Source organism: Pan paniscus, chromosome 11 (assembly GCF_029289425.2).
Source record: "Pan paniscus chromosome 11, NHGRI_mPanPan1-v2.0_pri, whole genome shotgun sequence".
NCBI classification, from domain to species: domain Eukaryota; kingdom Metazoa; phylum Chordata; class Mammalia; order Primates; family Hominidae; genus Pan; species Pan paniscus.
The window spans coordinates 41,440,003-41,456,686 of record NC_073260.2 but is presented as its reverse complement, the minus strand read 5'-3'; the positions used below and the strand labels follow the sequence as shown (position 1 = coordinate 41,456,686).

The 16,684-nt window shown below is 42.0% G+C and overlaps 1 protein-coding gene across 3 annotated transcripts in view; it reads left to right on the top strand.

Annotated features, from left to right (window-relative positions):
* Positions 1-16,684, top strand: part of ANP32B (acidic nuclear phosphoprotein 32 family member B) — a 38,385-nt gene that overhangs the window by 21,176 nt on the left and 525 nt on the right. The window contains exons 3-6 of one of the 3 annotated variants that reach the window (XR_010109024.1): positions 314-436; positions 6,369-6,558; positions 8,901-9,101; positions 12,666-12,754. Coding sequence is in view for 2 of the 3 variants with exons in the window: in XM_034967850.3 (XP_034823741.1) it covers positions 314-436; positions 6,369-6,558; positions 12,666-12,784; positions 13,820-13,871 (484 nt within the window). In the remaining variant the exon portion in view is untranslated. Of the gene's footprint in view, positions 1-313; positions 437-6,368; positions 6,559-8,900; positions 12,785-13,819; positions 13,872-16,684 lie in introns of those variants that run through there. The other 2 variants (XM_034967850.3, XM_063593954.1) reach the window with 2 other exon arrangements.

Below are 16,684 nucleotides of genomic sequence, written 5' to 3'. Positions count from 1 at the left end.
TACAACTTGTCAAAGGATTCTAATTGGTTTTGACCCACTTTTTAAGTTAGAAAATTTATTCGCTGATGTTAGAGACCAGTTCTTGAGTAAGCTGTTATTAGCATCTGATTAGGAAAACACAATACTTCTGACCTTACCTTCTCCTGTTAATTATTTGGATTTAAACAAAATGAACATGCATGCCCTAATAGAAATAGGGGTCATTTGATCTTGATAAATCTTTGAGAACTGTATTTGTTACTTACAATACCTTAAATGATTTCTGTTTCTCTGTGTGTATTTGTGTTTGTGCTGTGTCCATTTTCTCTTGCAGCTTGAACTCAGTGAAAATAGAATCTTTGGAGGTCTGGACATGTTAGCTGAAAAACTTCCAAATCTCACACATCTAAACTTAAGTGGAAATAAACTGAAAGATATCAGCACCTTGGAACCTTTGGTAAGTAACTGAGAATTTGGAAACTGGAACTTACTGGTCATTTTCATTTTCATATTTCTTTATAGTGGGGGAAATTACTGGCAATAATAATTGGTTGAGAAAGTGGTGGCTTTTTACTTTTTATATAAGTCCCAATTTTAAAGATCAGGGCCTCTCTAATTAGATGTATTTCTGTGGCTTTGCTCTCTCTCCCTGCCTGATATTGTGGTGGCATCCTTCAGAAGAGAATTTTTGGGGGTATTTTGTTTTGGATCCACTTTTGAAATTCATGTATTGACTATATAGCCTTAAACATGTTCTTAACAATTTTTTTCTTCAGACTGGCCAAGCCATTATGTACTTTTACACTTTAACAGAAAAGGCTATTTATGTTGTGTGGCATACCTGAATTGTAGATGGAACAAAGACAGCTCCATTTTAAGCTTTAGGTCGTGTGATTCATGATCTTGTGTTCTAGCTGGATTACAGTTGCCTAGAGTTTTGCATGGAAATGCCAAGATCCTCCTCAGTCTTACATATTGGGATAAGATATGAAAAGCTAAGTTTCAGTGCCACTTGGGTTGTAGACTTGATGTGTGACCTTGGGCAAACTGCTTCTTCTCTCTGGGCCTCAGTTTCCTCACTTATAGCAGGGAGGATAATAATCCCTGCCTTACTTACCTCACTTAGGAGTTCTGAGAATAAGATAATGTACTTACTTTGCTTTGTAAGTTAATGTACTTATTTTGCTTTTTGTCCAGTTTGTGTAAGTTGTAGTGGCCAGAAAAGGGCTTCCAGAGGCAGGACTGGAGGCAGGGGGCTTAATGCAGTTTGTAGGGCAGCCCCACAGGCTGTGCTATTTGGAAGAGGGTTATTTAGCATATAGGAGGTGTCTTTGAGAATCCAGAACAGACACTAGAGGGTAAGACATTTCTTCTCTGTTGTCTCTATTCTGATGTCAGAGTATATTAAAATAAGTGGATTTCACATCACTTGTATAGAATGCTCTGTTGATACTTCAGGGGAAGACAGTTAAATTGTAGCTTCTTTTAATGAAGAGGACTTCCTGTCAAGAGTTAGAAGATCTTTTCCTTCCTAAACAATTATTGAGACTGCTGCAATACAGATTTAATTACCTTTTACTGAATCTCTTTGTGCGTGTGTATATGTATTCTTTTAGAGAGGTCTCACTATGTTAGGCCAGGCTGGTCTTGAACTCCTGCCCTCAAGTGATCCTTCCATCTCGACCTCCCAAAGTGTTTGGGACTACAGGCCTGAGCCACCATGTCCGGCTGAGTCTCTTTATTTTTACATTTCATTAAGTTGTCCATATTTAAGAGCTTATTTCTCATAAATGTGATGCCTCACCAGTGCTCCATGCATTTTGCCCTTTTTCCTATTACAGGTATACCCAGATACTCGGGCTCTTACTAGTTTTATTCGTTTCCTTCAAACCAACCCCCATTTCCAGTATTTAAGCTGACATTTACTGACTTTTGCTGCATCCAAGGACATGAACATTTGCCCATTGTATCCTTAAGTAACCCAGAGAAGAGAGAATGACTGTCCTCTTTTTAGAGATGAGGAAGCTGAGTTTAGAGAATGTAGATAATTGCTCAGGAGAAATGGCAGAGTAGGGATTCAAATCTAAGTCTAGGCTGGGCACGGTGGTTCACGCCTGTAATCCCAGCACTTTGGGAGGCCGAGGCGGGCAGATCACTTGAGGTCAGGAGTTTGAGACCAGCCTGGCCAACGTGGTGAAACCCCATCTCTACTAAAAATACAAAAAAGTACCCAGGCGTGGTGGCAGGCGCCTATAATTCCAGCTACTTGGGAGGCTGAGGCAAGAGAATCACTTGAACCCAGGAGGCAAAGGTTGCAGTGAGCTGAGATCATGCCTCTGCACCCCAGCCTGGGTGACAGAACAAGACTCCATCTCAAAAAAAAAAAAAAAATTCGAAGTGTGCTGTGTTTTCCATAGCCCTTGGGACCTCTTCTTCTCTTTCCACCTGTAAATTTATTTCATGCCCAAATTTCCTTAAGCTGGGAATTCCAACAGGAGCACCAAATTTTAACTGCTGATGCTTTCCCGTTCACATGGGCTACACTAAGCCTTTGTTTATTGGTTAGTGACAGACATACTAATCCTAGGTTGTGAGCCTAAGAAACCCTTCTCCCCGCCACCCCCTTTTTTTTTCTGGTTTAATTTTTTTTTTTTTTTTTTAGACGGAGTCTCGCTCTGTCACCCAGGCTGGAGTGCAGTGGCGCCATCTCGGCTCATTGCAAGCTCCGCCTTCTGGGTTCACGCCATTCTCCTGCCTCAGCCTCCCAAGTAGCTGGGACTACAGGCACCTGCCACCATGCCTGGCTAAGTTTTTTGTATTTTTAGTAGAGATGGGGTTTCACTGTGTTTGCCAGGATGGTCTCGATCTCCTGAGCTCGTGATCCGCCTGCCTCAGCCTCCCAAAGCGCTGGGATTACAGGCGTGAGCCACCATGCCTGGCCATCTCATTTAATTTTTAAAGAACAGAGTAGCAGGCAGTACCTTTTCACTGTTGGCCAGTTGATGACTGGCCATTACCTAGTTCTCGTGGCAGCCTGAATCCTCTGATTATCAGAAGCCTTTTTTAGTGTTGTAGCACACAGCAATGGAGCAGAAGCAAATACTGTGTGGGAGTTGTTTGCTTGAGTTTTTTCCTGATCTGGTCAGTAATGTATGAGAGAACCCTCTGGTGGCTGTGAAAGTCTCAGTCCCCCAGGATAGTGAAGGATGAAAAGTAATCTTCGTTGTGTTCACCATTTTTAGAGGATCTGCTATACCCATACACTTACTGGGTGCTTTATGCATGTTTTATTAGTAATTGTCAAAAAAAAAAACTTCGATACAAAGTGGATAGAAATAGCATGGCCCTTGTTTTATATTGAGGAAGCTAAGGCTTGGGTGAGGCTGAATCCCTTGTCCAGAGTCACACACCCTGTGGCAGAGCCACAGGGCTACACACCAGAGCTATTTCGAAAAGCCTGGGGTCCCGCCATTCTGCTATACTTGGCACTCAGATTCCTGGCGGTGCTAGCTTGGTCTCCTGAAGTTCTAACTTGGAATTAAGTAAATCTGTAGGAGAAGGTGAAGGGGGGAAGAGTTGGGTCCATTTTGACTTCTGGCAGTATTCTTCAGTGGGGAAAAACACCATCCTCATCCTCATTAACCACATACATTTTGAACACCGTCTACTTTGAGCCCAGTTCTTATAGTCAATGCAATGATTGTGAATGCCTCTGCTTGCTACAGGGACATTAATCGAGAGACAAAGAAGGCATCAATTCAAACTTCCTTGGACACCTTTTTTAAGAGACCTGGGCCATCCAAACCATCCCCCAAAGCCCTTCTAAATTCTAAGAAGGCAAGCAAAATTATTGTTAATAAAATGTTTAATGTTTATTATGGCTAGCCTATTAGCTTACATCAAATTTCTGGTATGGTAGAGTTGTAATTTTTTTTTATCAGTATTTACACATTACATTGGGATCCTGAATAATCTGTGTGTAGTGTATTTTGTGCCTATTGGGCCTTAAAGCACAATTTTACTACTTTTCAGCAGTTCCAGATTACTACAGTTATTTGGGATTTTTGTTGTCTTCTTGCTTTCATTTCATTTTTCAAACTACTGATTGGCATGTCCAAATTGTTTGAGAAGGGGTGCTTTGCCAGGAAGTAGCCAAAAATCTCACATAATTGTACAGTTTCAGAAACAGGAGAGCCTTGGAGGCCCTGTGTACTGGAAGAGTCAATGAAACTAGATAGAGAAAGGGCTTTTGGTATTAAAAAGCATTAGATAAATATCAGAGGTTGTATGTGTTTTTGTGCACCTATTTCTAGGAAATAATTCTGAAATATAAATGGCTCATTCCTTTAAGTGGAGAATTTTTAGAGTGAACCTTTTTGGAAAAGCTGCCTAAAGCTGACTCTAGCTGGCATCGAGTCAGCCTTTGTGAAGAGAAAGCCGGTATGCTAGCTAGCCATCTGGGGTGGCATTGCAGCATTTTTTTCCTCTTTGGCAAGAAGTCATACCTGGGCTTCTGGAAGTCAGGGCCTGACTGGAAGGGAAGCTAATCTGAAAATTACATGATACAAAAGCAGCTCTATGACCAGAAGGGCTGGGGACAGCTTTCTTAAAACGTCAAGGAACTGACTATATAAGCACATTGTTTGATCCACAGACTCTTGGATCATTGTACAATTTGTGTTTTGAGGGGTGCAACGTTTTCCTGTTGCTGTAACCCTGCTGTGTGTTCCCTGCATGAATAAAACAAGTGTGGGAGCCTCTTTCTTCATCAAGAAGATGAAGTTCTTCATGTGCAGGGGTCAGTAGCCCTTTTCTCTAAGGGCCAAATAGTAGGTTCATTTGGCTTTGTAGCCTATTTATATAGTCTCTGTCACAACTAGTCTGCTTGGCCATTTTAGTACATAAGGAGCCATACATAAATAAATGAGTGTGACTGTGTTCCAATAGAGCTTATTTTACAAAAACAAGTGGTGGGCCAGAATTGGCCACTGGACCACCAGTTCCCAACCCCTGCTCTAGAGCCTTGAGGCAGATTTTCACACCATTTTATATCTCCTCAGAACTACATAGATACCTTGAGTTCTGAAAATAAGGTTTTGTTTTGTCTGCATTTCTTCTCAGGTCCTTGTGAGTGTTGTAACAGCTTTCCTAATAAAGCAGCAAAACCTGTTAAGCATCAACATTTATTTTTTTAGAAATTATTTTATGTGGAGGTCCTCTTAAAGTTTGTTTGGGTGTTTTTAGTACTATCTTCTTAGAGAATACCGAAGTTTTTCTCTTGATTCAGAACCATTAAAGGTTGTGTTTATGAAGCTATCCAGATATATGTAGTTATTGCCCCTATTCTGAAAGGCACCAGGCTATGTGCTACTTCACATTGGATTTGCCTTTCATAGGCTGCTCCCTCTCCTATCTACAAGGGTCTGCTGTCACTTCCTGTTGCTGTCTCCTGACTTGCCTATAGTGTAGTACCTCTGCCCTCTCAATCTCTTAATTTACCCTTAATCAAAACTTAATAGACCTGGGATTGAAATACTAGTACACTGATATAATAACAAATGAAGATCTGAGTAAATACATAGACATTTTCCAGTGCACTTTGACTACTCAGAAAACTTGACTTGGGCCAACTTTTTATAGCTTAACTGTTTTTAGATAGATGAAACTGATGGTTCCAAAGAAATGAGGTATTGCAACAAAATTTCAAGGTATGGTAAATAAAATCAGAAGAACTTTACATCATAAAAGTCTGGTAACATGTCAGTCTTTTCCCCAAATACTAAAAAAGAAGAGTGCAATGTTTCTCCGTATTTCTGAAGTTTCAACTCTGCGCCCCTCTGCTTTTTCCTCAGCCCATATTGACTCCCGTCTTCCCTGAAAGTAGCTGCATTGCCACACTTTATATTTTATTATATTTCATCCTCTAGTGTTTCATGTCTGTGCCCTAAGATTGTGTTATAAATCTCTGAATTTTTCCCTATACTGCCACCCTAGAACATTAAAGACCGCTTGATACCCAGGAAGTTCTTAATGGCCATTTGATTACTCAAATGTTAACATTTGTTTCAGCTAAATTTATTAAACTGTTTGTCTCATACTGTGAAAATACCTGGATTTAATAAAAATTATTTTCAATTTATATTTCTTTAGACTACTATGCTGCCAGAAAAACACATAGTTCTCTGGGAGAGTAGATAAAGGAAGAGAGGGACTAAAGTCTAGTAACCTAATATAAAGGTTGCAAAAGACTTGATGTATTTTTCTATATATGAGGCTGAGTGGGTAGTGGAAATTGAATATAGAGCCTAGAATTTTACCTCTTCAAGAGATGGATTTGTTACTTATATTCCTTTGGTTTAGGAGTTGTGGTTTTTGATCCTTTTCTTCAGAAAAAGTTAGAATGTCTGAAAAGCCTGGACCTCTTTAACTGTGAGGTTACCAACCTGAATGACTACCGAGAGAGTGTCTTCAAGCTCCTGCCCCAGCTTACCTACTTGGATGGCTATGACCGAGAGGACCAGGAAGCACCTGACTCAGATGCCGAGGTGGATGGTGTGGATGAAGAGGAGGAGGACGAAGGTGAGTAGGCTCAGCATCTGGTGAACCTGATGTCTGCCTTTCAAAGCCTCTGATAAAAGCTATTGGATGTTGGCCGGGTGCAGTGGCACACAACTGTAATCCCAGCACTTTGGGTGGCCGAGGCGGGGGGCATTGCTTGAGCCCAGGAGTTTGAGACTAGCCTGGGCAACATGGCAATACCTTGTTTCTACAGAAAATAGAAAAAAAAAAATTAGCCAGGTGTGGTGGCGCACACCTGGAGTCTTAGCTACTCAGAAGACTGGAGGCCGAGGTGGGAGGATCACTTGAACCTAGGAGTTTGAGGCTACAGTGAGCCATGATTGTTCCCCACTGCACTCCGTCTCAGAAGACAGACAGGGTGTCTCAAAAAAAAAAAGCTACTAGATGTTCTTACTATTGAGGAAAATAGTGTGTGTTTGTGCGCGTGCACACGCGTGTATTTTTTGAATGTAGGCATTCCATTAAATTTATAGCTAAGGCCTATTTCATAAGCACCTGGCCTCAAGGGATCCTCCCACCTCAGCCTCCCCAAGTGGTGGGATTACAGGGATGAGACACTGAACCTGGCCCGGGAAGCATTTCCTGAAGTCTACAAGCTAAGTTAGGATGCTATGCGTGTTAAACGGTAAACCGCTTGCTCTTACAGGCTTGCCACTCTGCTGTTCTTAAGTCTTCCTACTTCAGGGGTCTTCAACCCACAGGCCACAGACTGGTACCACTCCATGACCTGTTAGAAACCAGGCCGCATGAGCAGTGAGGAAGCCTCATCTGTATTTACAGCCACTCCCCATTGCTCACATTACTGTCTGGGCTCCACCTCATGTCAGATCAATGGTGGTATTAGATTCTCATAGGAGCGAGAATCCTATTGTGAACTGCACATGTGAGGGGCTAGGTTGCGTGCTCCTTAGAAGAATCTAATGCCTGATGATCCGAGGTGGAGCTGAGGTGGTGATGCTAGAGCTGAGGTGGTGATGCTAGCACTGGGGAGTGGCTGCAAATACAGATTAACATTAGCAAAGAGGTTTGACTTTACAGAGATGATAATAAATCAATTGCTTGCAGACTCATCAACCCCTATCTGTGAGTGGCAAGTGACAAGCTGCATCTGGTGGCAGGCTTTATAGTGGCAAGTGAGTTGGTGTACTTCAGTTGTACAGCTGTATCTGGTGACAGGCTTTAAGTCAGAATCTGATGCTTTTTTTAGTCAGTGCATGGCCTGCCCATTTTTTTATTTACCACTTCCATCCACACCTCTTTCCCGCACTGCGTATTTGTCTCAGTCACAGTTTTGTTAGGCCCACAAGCTAACTCTATCCAACATGAGTAAAAAACGTCGCTGGAGAGCTTCTTTGAAAAGGGGGAAAGACCCAATAATGAGACAGCAGAACACAAGACTGCCAATGAAAAGAAAGCTTCATTGAAAAGAAAATACCAAGAGTGCTACTTAAATTACAGGTTCATTGCAACAGATGATTCACATTCTCCAAGCCCACTTTGTATAATATGTGGCAACAAGCTATCCAACAAAGCCATGAAACCTTCAAAACCACTTCACTGGCTGGGCACAGTGGCTCATGCCTGTAATCCCAGCACTTATGGAGGCCGAGGTAGATCACCTGAGGTCAGGAGTTCAAGACCAGCCTGGCCAACATGGGGAAACCCTGGCTCTGCAAAAATACAAAAATTAACCAGGCATGGTGGTGCACACCTTTAGTCCCAGCTTCTCGGGAGGCTGAGGCATGAGAATTGCTTGAACCTGGGAGGCGGAGGTTGCAGTGAGCCGAGATTGTGCCGCTGTGCTTTAGCCTGGGCGATAGAGCAAGACTCCATCTCAAAACAAAAAAAAAAAACTGCTTCACCACTTGGAGACCAAGCACCCTGCGTTTAAAAGACAAGCCTTTGGAGTTTTTCAAAAGAAATAAACATGAACGTGAAAAACAGAGGCAATTATTGAAAGCTCCCACTTCATCAAATGTGACTGCACTGAGAACATCTCATTCTTAGTGGCTAACTGCATTGCTAAAGCTAAGAAGCCCTTAACTAACTGCATTGCTAAAGTAAGAAGCCCTTTACTATTGAAGAGTTGATCCTGCCTGCTGCTAAGGACATTTGTCATGAACTTTTAGGAGAGGCTGCAGTTAAGCTGAAGTTCAAAAGGTGGCACATGTTCCTCTTTGAGCTAGCACCATAACTAGATGAATTGATGACATAGTAGAGGATATTGAGGCATAGTTGTTAGAGAGGATTGATGAGTCACCATGGTACACATTGCAGGTTGACAAGTCTGCCGATGTTGACAACATGGCAACAATGCTTGTTTTTGTGCAATATATTTTCAGGAGGATGTGCATGAGACTATGTTATGTGTACTTCGTTGCCAACCAGCACCACAGCTGCAGAACTATTCAAGTCTTTTGAACGATTACATATCAGGAAAACTGAATTGGTCATTTTGTGTCGTATATGCACAGATGGAGCGGCTGCCATGGCTGGACGGCTTTCTGGTTTCACTACTCGAGTCAGAGAGGTCGCTTCTGGATGTGAGTCTATGCACTGTGTCATCCATAGAGAAATGCTGGCTAGCTGACAAATGTCACCTGAACTTAACGTTTTGCAGGATGTGATTAAAATTAACCACATTAAAGTACATGCCCTTAACCCATGTCTGTTCACGCAGTTCTGTGAGATGGATGCAGAGAATACTTCTCTTACACAGAGAAGCGAGATGGCGTTCTAAAGGTGGATCACTGGCCAGAGTTTTTGAGTTAAGAGGCCTGCTCCAGAGATTTCTCTAAGAATAACAGTCACCACTAGCAGAACATTTTAGTAACACAGAATGAGTGGTAAAACTTTTTAAGTTCAGGGGTACATGTGCACGTTTGTCGCAAAGATAAACGTGTACCATCCCATCACCTAAGTATTAAGCCCACTGTCCATTAGCTAGTATTCCTGATGCTCTCCGTCCCCAGCCTCCACAGGCCCCAGTGTGTGTTGTTCCCCTCCATGTGTCCGTGTATACTCATCATTCAGCCCCCACTTACAAGTGAGAACATACGATACTTAGTTTTCTGTTCTGAGCATTGGGATTTTTGACATGTTTCAAACAGTAGGAGTGATTTTTGAAAGAGAGTGAGCCAGGGCCTTCTTTCTCACAGCTGGTGCATGATCACCTATCTCAGCTCTCAAAAGAGTTTGAGCATTACTTCCCAACCACAAAAGACCCCCGAACTGGGAAGGAATGGATCCACAACCCATTTATGAATAAGCCAGGTCAATCGACTTTGTTCATGCTTGAAGAGGATCAACTGGTTGAGATCACAAATGGCAGTGGCCTTAAAAGTATGGTTTGAGACAACTTCAAAATCTCCATATATTCTGGATTAAAGTCGAGGTGGAATATCCTGAGATTGCCAAAAAAGCACTGAAAAACCTGCTTCCATTTCCAATATCCTATCTTTGTGAAGCAAAGTTTTCTGCAGTGACAGCAACCAAAACAAGATTATGGAGTATACTGGACATAAGCAGCACACTTCGAATGTCACTGTCTCTCATTGCCCCCAGATGGGACTGTCTAGTTGCAGGGAAAACAAGCTCAGGGTTCCCATTGATTCCACATTATGATGAGTTGTATAATTATATCATTATATATTACAATGTAATAATAGAAATAAAGTGCAGAATAAACATAATGCGTTTGAATCATCCTGAAACCATCCCCCCACCCCCAGGCTGTGGAAACATTGTCTTCCACAAAACTGGTCCCTGGTGCCAAAAAGGTTGAGGACCTCTGTCCTACTGCACTACAGTCATCATCTTGGGTAGATACTTATCTCCTGATTCACAGGGCCTGACACTGAGTAGGTACTTGGTACCTGTTTGTTATTGCCAGCTATAAATAAAATAGCTTTCCCTTCCATTGACATATGACCAGAGTTTTAAAAGGTAATGATTTCAAATAACTATATGTTAGATTCCGTTTTTCATTCATAAGGGAAATAATCTCTGATCATAACATAGAATTAAAAGATGATTTTCAGTAGTTTTGGCATTTGACCCAGGATTTATACATATTTTACAGATTTTAAGAAATAACTAATACTTTCTACCCAAGATATTCCTCCTGATTAGTTTGTCTTTTCTTTGCATGCTGAGTTTGTTTACTCTCAGTCACTCTTAGAATAAAACGCTTCTCACGTACAGGTGGCTTAGAGCAGCAGTCTCCAACCTTTTTGGCACCAGGGACTGGTTTCATGGAAGACAGTTTTTCCACAGATGCAGGGAAGGGGTTGGGGGCGGCAGCTGAATGGTTTTGGGATGAAACTGTTCCACCTTAGATCAGGCATTAGATTCTCATAAGGAATGCACAGTCCAGATCCCTCACATGCGCAGTTCACAATAGAATTTGCACTCCTATGAGGATCTAACAGGTGATGTGACAGGAGGTGGAGTTCACGTGGTAATGGTCACTGGCCTGCTCTTCACCTCCTGCTGTGCGGCCCAGGCCACAGACCAGTACCAGTCCTGGGAGTTGGGAACCCCTGGCTTAGAGGAAGCAGAATGATTAGTTTTCACATCAGTCAGCATGAGTATCTCTTTTCTTTAAAAATTAGCACATATGACAGAAATTATCAAGAAAATAGAGGAGGAAAAGCATCAAGGAGTTTGGGTGCAGTTAATGGTATAATTCTCTGGAAGCATTTTTACAGTTTTATTTTGAAGCATATTGAGACAGGCAAAAATTAATGAGTTACAAGGTGGTAAAATGGACAGAGAATAGGACATCTCACTTATTTCCAAATGTTATGTCCCTTTGTCCCTTCTACAGTTTTCCCATTTTTCCTAAAAACCATTTGTGCTTGTTGTCTATTTAAGTTCACCTCAAACAGGAAGAACAACCACATGTGCAAGAGCCAGTAAAGGACATTCCTTGGAAGGTGGGGGGCAGTTCCTGAGAGCAAAGATGGGTCAGCCAACAAATACTTGAGCATTTCCTATGTGCCAGGCACTGCGGAAAATAGTGGTTTAAAAAAAAAAGGAACAAAAAAACAAGGTTCCTACCCTCTTGGACCTTACAGAGAAATGGTTTTTTTTTGTTTGTTTGTTTTTTTTGTTTTTTTTTTTTTTAATCATAAATAGGCTAGGTATGGTGGCTCACACTTGTAATCCCAACACTTGGGGAGGGTGAGGCAGGATGATTGCTGGAATCCAGGAGTTCAAGACCAGCCTGGGCAACATAGACAAACCCTATCTGTACAGAAAAAATTGTTTTAAATTAAAAATCCTAAATAATAATTGCAAGTAAGCAAAGTGTGTTGTAATGGAGAAGCACCACATACTCATGGTGAGAGCCTATGACCTGGCATTGGGAGGTCTGGTGAGTAAGACTGCCTAAGGAAGTGATGTTGACTGAGACTCCAAGGTGGAGTCAGAGTTAGCCAAGCAAAGAGGATGGAAAGAGCATGCAGAGACCAGAGGCAGGTGAGAGCATGGTGTGCTCTAGGACCCAGGAGAAGCAAGAACTGCCGCACTAGAGGTCCGAACAACCAGCTAGAGATGCAGGTGCCTCTCAGCCTCCTGTCCCCTGAGTCACAGGGTTATTATGGGTGTTTCTCAGGTTCCTGATTTGAGCAGCTGACTGTGACTCTGGTAATGATACCCAAGAGAAGGTACATGATTTTTTTTTTTTTTAACTTTTTACTGTCAAAAATTTCAGACAGTGACAAAGGTAAAAATAATAGCAAAATGAACCCCCATGTTCTTATCACTCAGCTTCAGCAATTATTGGTCATAGCTGATCTTATTTTATTCCTGCATACCCTTACCTTCTTCCCCACTCCATATAATTTTGAAGCAAATCTTAGCCATTGTATCATTTCATCAGCGAGAATTATAGTGTTTGTCTTATCTACCAGGACTTCTAGCTCTCTGATTTTATGGGACTCTATCGGACAAAGGGACTGAGCTGTAGCACATAGTAGAAAGAAAGTGACTGCAGTTCGTGGCCTTACAGCATTTGTTCTGTGAGCCAGCCCACAGATCCTCAACACTTTGTGCCCTGTGGAGCGTCGAGGATATTTAATGAATCCCTTTTGGACTATTTTTAGAAGGAGAAGATGAGGAAGACGAGGAGGATGAGGATGGTGAAGAAGAGGAGTTTGATGAAGAAGATGATGAAGATGAAGATGTAGAAGGGGATGAGGACGACGATGAAGTCAGTGAGGAGGTCAGTGCAGCTGTTTTCTACCCTGCTTCCTATTTGTAATTACAACAAAAGTGGGGGTTTCAAAAAGATGACAAAAGAAAAGAAAAAACACCTTTTGAAGAAATTAGTATACCTGTGAATACATTTACAATATGAATCTGGTTAATTTAGTGTTTGTCTGGCTTTAAATAACTACTAAATAGAATGCCTACTGAACTCAAACTAGTACGGTTCCTGGCTGTGCAAGGTAAGTTCTGGCCCTCTGGGGGAAGGAATGAATTGAGTATTCAGTATGGTGAGAAAACTGGACATGTTGAGAATTGATGGTATGTCTGTTCCTTCATTGAATTGTAGGGAAGTTTATGTTTACCAAGTCTAAACTTTTTCTTGTATATTCAGTGTAATTCAGTAAATATATATCTGCTATGTTAAAGAGTTGGGAGTACAAAATGAAATGAGATTGTGGTCCTGCCCTGAAAGAGCACAGTCTGGTTTATGGAATACCCAATAATAGAGGATCCCTGAGGAAATAAATGCTATACGAGGGTAGGAGAAAACAGTGTCTTGACTTTGACCCTCAAAGAGGTTTGGGAAACAGGCAGACAACATTAGTTGTTAACAAAACGCATCCTCTTTTGTAGTATAAAAATAAGGCTTGGGGTTTGTGTGATGTCATTAGGTGTATGATTGACATTAAAGTTCTGAAAGAAGCTTTGTATATGAATGGGATATAGAAAGAAATTTTTGTCTAAATCTGTTTTGAAATTTGAGATTTTAAGATGTTTTCTTGAATTATCCAGAGTTATATACTAATTAAACATCTAGCAAATGAACTGCTTGCTTCTAAAAAAAATTTTTCTTAGAAAAATTATAAAGCTCGTTAAGGAAAATCAGTGGGTCTTGGTACATCAAAGTAGATAAAAATAACATTACAGTTTCCTGCTTGATTGATACTGTTGCATTTATTTGTACTTCTTAGTTTGGCAGAATTTGTACTATTTGCACTTTTCAATTTGGCAGAATTAATTTAATGTTATGCTGTTTGCTATTCTTTAGGAAGAAGAATTTGGACTTGATGAAGAAGATGAAGATGAGGATGAGGATGAAGGTGGGCCTAATGCATGCATTTTGATCATTCTCAGTTAAAAATTAGAGAAAAACATCCATTATTTAGAATATGATACCACTGAGAAGAAAATAAAATACTCTTCGCTCTGGTGGTTTACACATTCACATTCTCGTTTCTATCGTCCCGTCAGTGTGTCTGTGCTGGTGCAGGCTCCCTGCTGCTACAGCAGTTACTCCTGTCTCATGGCAAGGGTCCTGTTGGTCTTCAGTCCTCATGGGGTTTTTTTTTGGGTGGTGGTGGTGGTGGTGGTGTTTTGAGACGGAATCTCGCTCTGTTGCCCAGGCTGGAGTGCAGTGGCACGATCTCGGCTCACTGCAAGTTCCGCTTCCTAGGTTCAAGCCATTCTCCTGCCTCAGCCTCCAGAGTAGCTGGGGCTACAGGCGCCTGCCACCACGCCCAGCTAATTGTTTGCATTTTTAGTAGAGACGGGGTTTCACCGTGTTAGCCAGGATGGTCTCAATCTCCTGACCTTGTGGTCCACCTGCCTCAGCCTCCCAAAGTGCTGGGATTACAGGCGTGAGCCACCACACCCGGCCTGTTGTTTTCTTGAGATGGAGTCTTGCTCTGTCGCCCAGTCTGGAGTTCACTGGTGCAATCTAAGCTCACTGCAGCCTCCACCTCCCAGGTTCAAGGGATTCTCTGCCTCAGCCTCCTCAGTAGCTGGGATTACAGGCATGCACCACCACACTTGGCTAATTTTTGTATTTTTAGTAGAGACAGGGTTTTGCCATGTTAGCCAGCCTGGTCTTGAATTCCTGGCTTCAAGTGATCCACCCACCTCGGCCTCCCAAATTACTCGGATTACAGGTGTGAGCCACCATGCCTAGCCTGTTCCCCATGTTTTAAATGTGTTTTTAGGACCAGTCATTTGGTTTACTGTCAAGTGTGAGTTTCTGTGTTTGGAGTTCTTTCATTTTTTAAAAAAAGGTTTTAATAATTGAACCATCATTTTCAGGATATATAAATAGATGTAGCAGTTTCCCAGTTTTGTCAGTGTTAGTCCTTTCCCCACTACAACCAAGACAAATGAAATAGCTGTTACTTATTTAATACTGTTGAAAGTATGCCAGCCTGGACAACATAGACCCTGTCTCTACAGAAAATTAAAAAGTTAGCTGGGACCGGGTGTGGTGACTCACGCCTGTTATCTCAGCACTTTAGGAGGCCGAGGCAGGTGGATCACCTGAGGTCAGGAGTTCGAGAGCAGCCTGGCCAACATGGTAAAATCCTGTCTCTACTAAAAATTAAAAAATTAGTCAGGCGTGGTGGCACGCACTCAAACCCAGGAGGCAGAGATTCAGTGAGCTGAGGTCATGCCACTGCACTGCAGCCTGGACAACAGAGCAAGACTCTGTCTCAAAAAAAAAAAAAAGTTAGCTGCACATGGTGGTACACACCTATAGTCCCAGCTACTTGGGAAGCTGAGGTGGGAGGACTGCTTGAAGTTGCAGTGAGGCTATGATAGTGCCACCGCACTCCAGCCTGAGTGACAGAGGGAGACCTTGTCTCAAATAAAAAGTCTCATGGTTGTGTCTCAGAAAATCAGGTGTTCACTGTGCTGTTGGCTGATGTTTTCTCAGCATCCACTTTGTCAAGCTCTCAATTACATTTACACTAGATATTACCCTGGTTAGGACCTCATCACTGCCTTTAAGAACCTGTATGATTGGGAGGCCGAGGCGGGTGGATCATGAGGTCAGGAGATCGAGACCATCCTGGCTAACACGGTGAAACCCCGTCTCTACTAAAAATACAAAAAAATTAGCCGGGTGTGGTGGCAGGCGCCTGTAGTCCCAGCTACTCGGGAGGCTGAGTCAGGAGAACGGCATGAACCCGGGAGGCGGAGCTTGCAGTGAGCCGAGATCAAGCCACTGCACTCCAGCCTGGGCGACAGAGCCAGAGTCTGTCTCAAAAGAAAAACAACCTGTATGAAATATGATTTAACATATAGTTAATTTCATTAAAATAACCATGGATTTTATTAGTTGAAAAAATTGGTCTATATGTAAGTCTCTGTGTCTCGACTACATAATACTCTTAAGAATTTCCTTTTTAGTTAATATTAGTTTGCTACAATTTGAGTCTTAACGATGTTCCATACTATGTTTTGTGTGTTATTTAATTCTCAGAATAACCTTTTAAAGTCAGTACCATTGTCCCCATTTTACAGATGAAAAAGGCTTAAAGAGGTTAAGCTTGTCTGAGATCACTTGAAAGTAAGCATGTCTTGAAGACATGCTAGATAGCACGAGGGGTTTTGTTTTGTTTTTTTGGAGACAGTTTCGCTCTTATCACCCAGGCTGGAGTCCAGTGGCACAATCTCAGCTCACTGCAACCTCCGCCTTCCGGATTCAAGCAATTCTCATGCCTCATCATCCAGAGTAGCTGGGATTACAGGTACATGCCACCATGCCTGGCTCATTTTTGTATTTTTAGTAGAGACGGAGTTTCACCATGTTGGCCAGGGTGGTCTGGAACTCCTGACCTCAGGTGATCTGCCTGCCTTGGCCTCCCAAAGTGCTGGGATTATAGGCATGAGCCAGTGCGCCTGACCAGCTCAGGTTAATAATAAGCACTTTAATAATTGCTAGATTTGTAAAAAGAAACATTTGGAAGACAACACCTTAAAATCAAGGAAACTGGATTAACTTTTCCTGGGTGAGTTGAGGTGCTGCTGTGCATTTTGCTTTTCTTGGTTCTGTGGTCACCACTTATACTTGCTATTAGTCACCTATATTAATCTGATCAAGTTTACATTGTTTTATCTCCTAACTGTCAAAAACTTTGTTGTT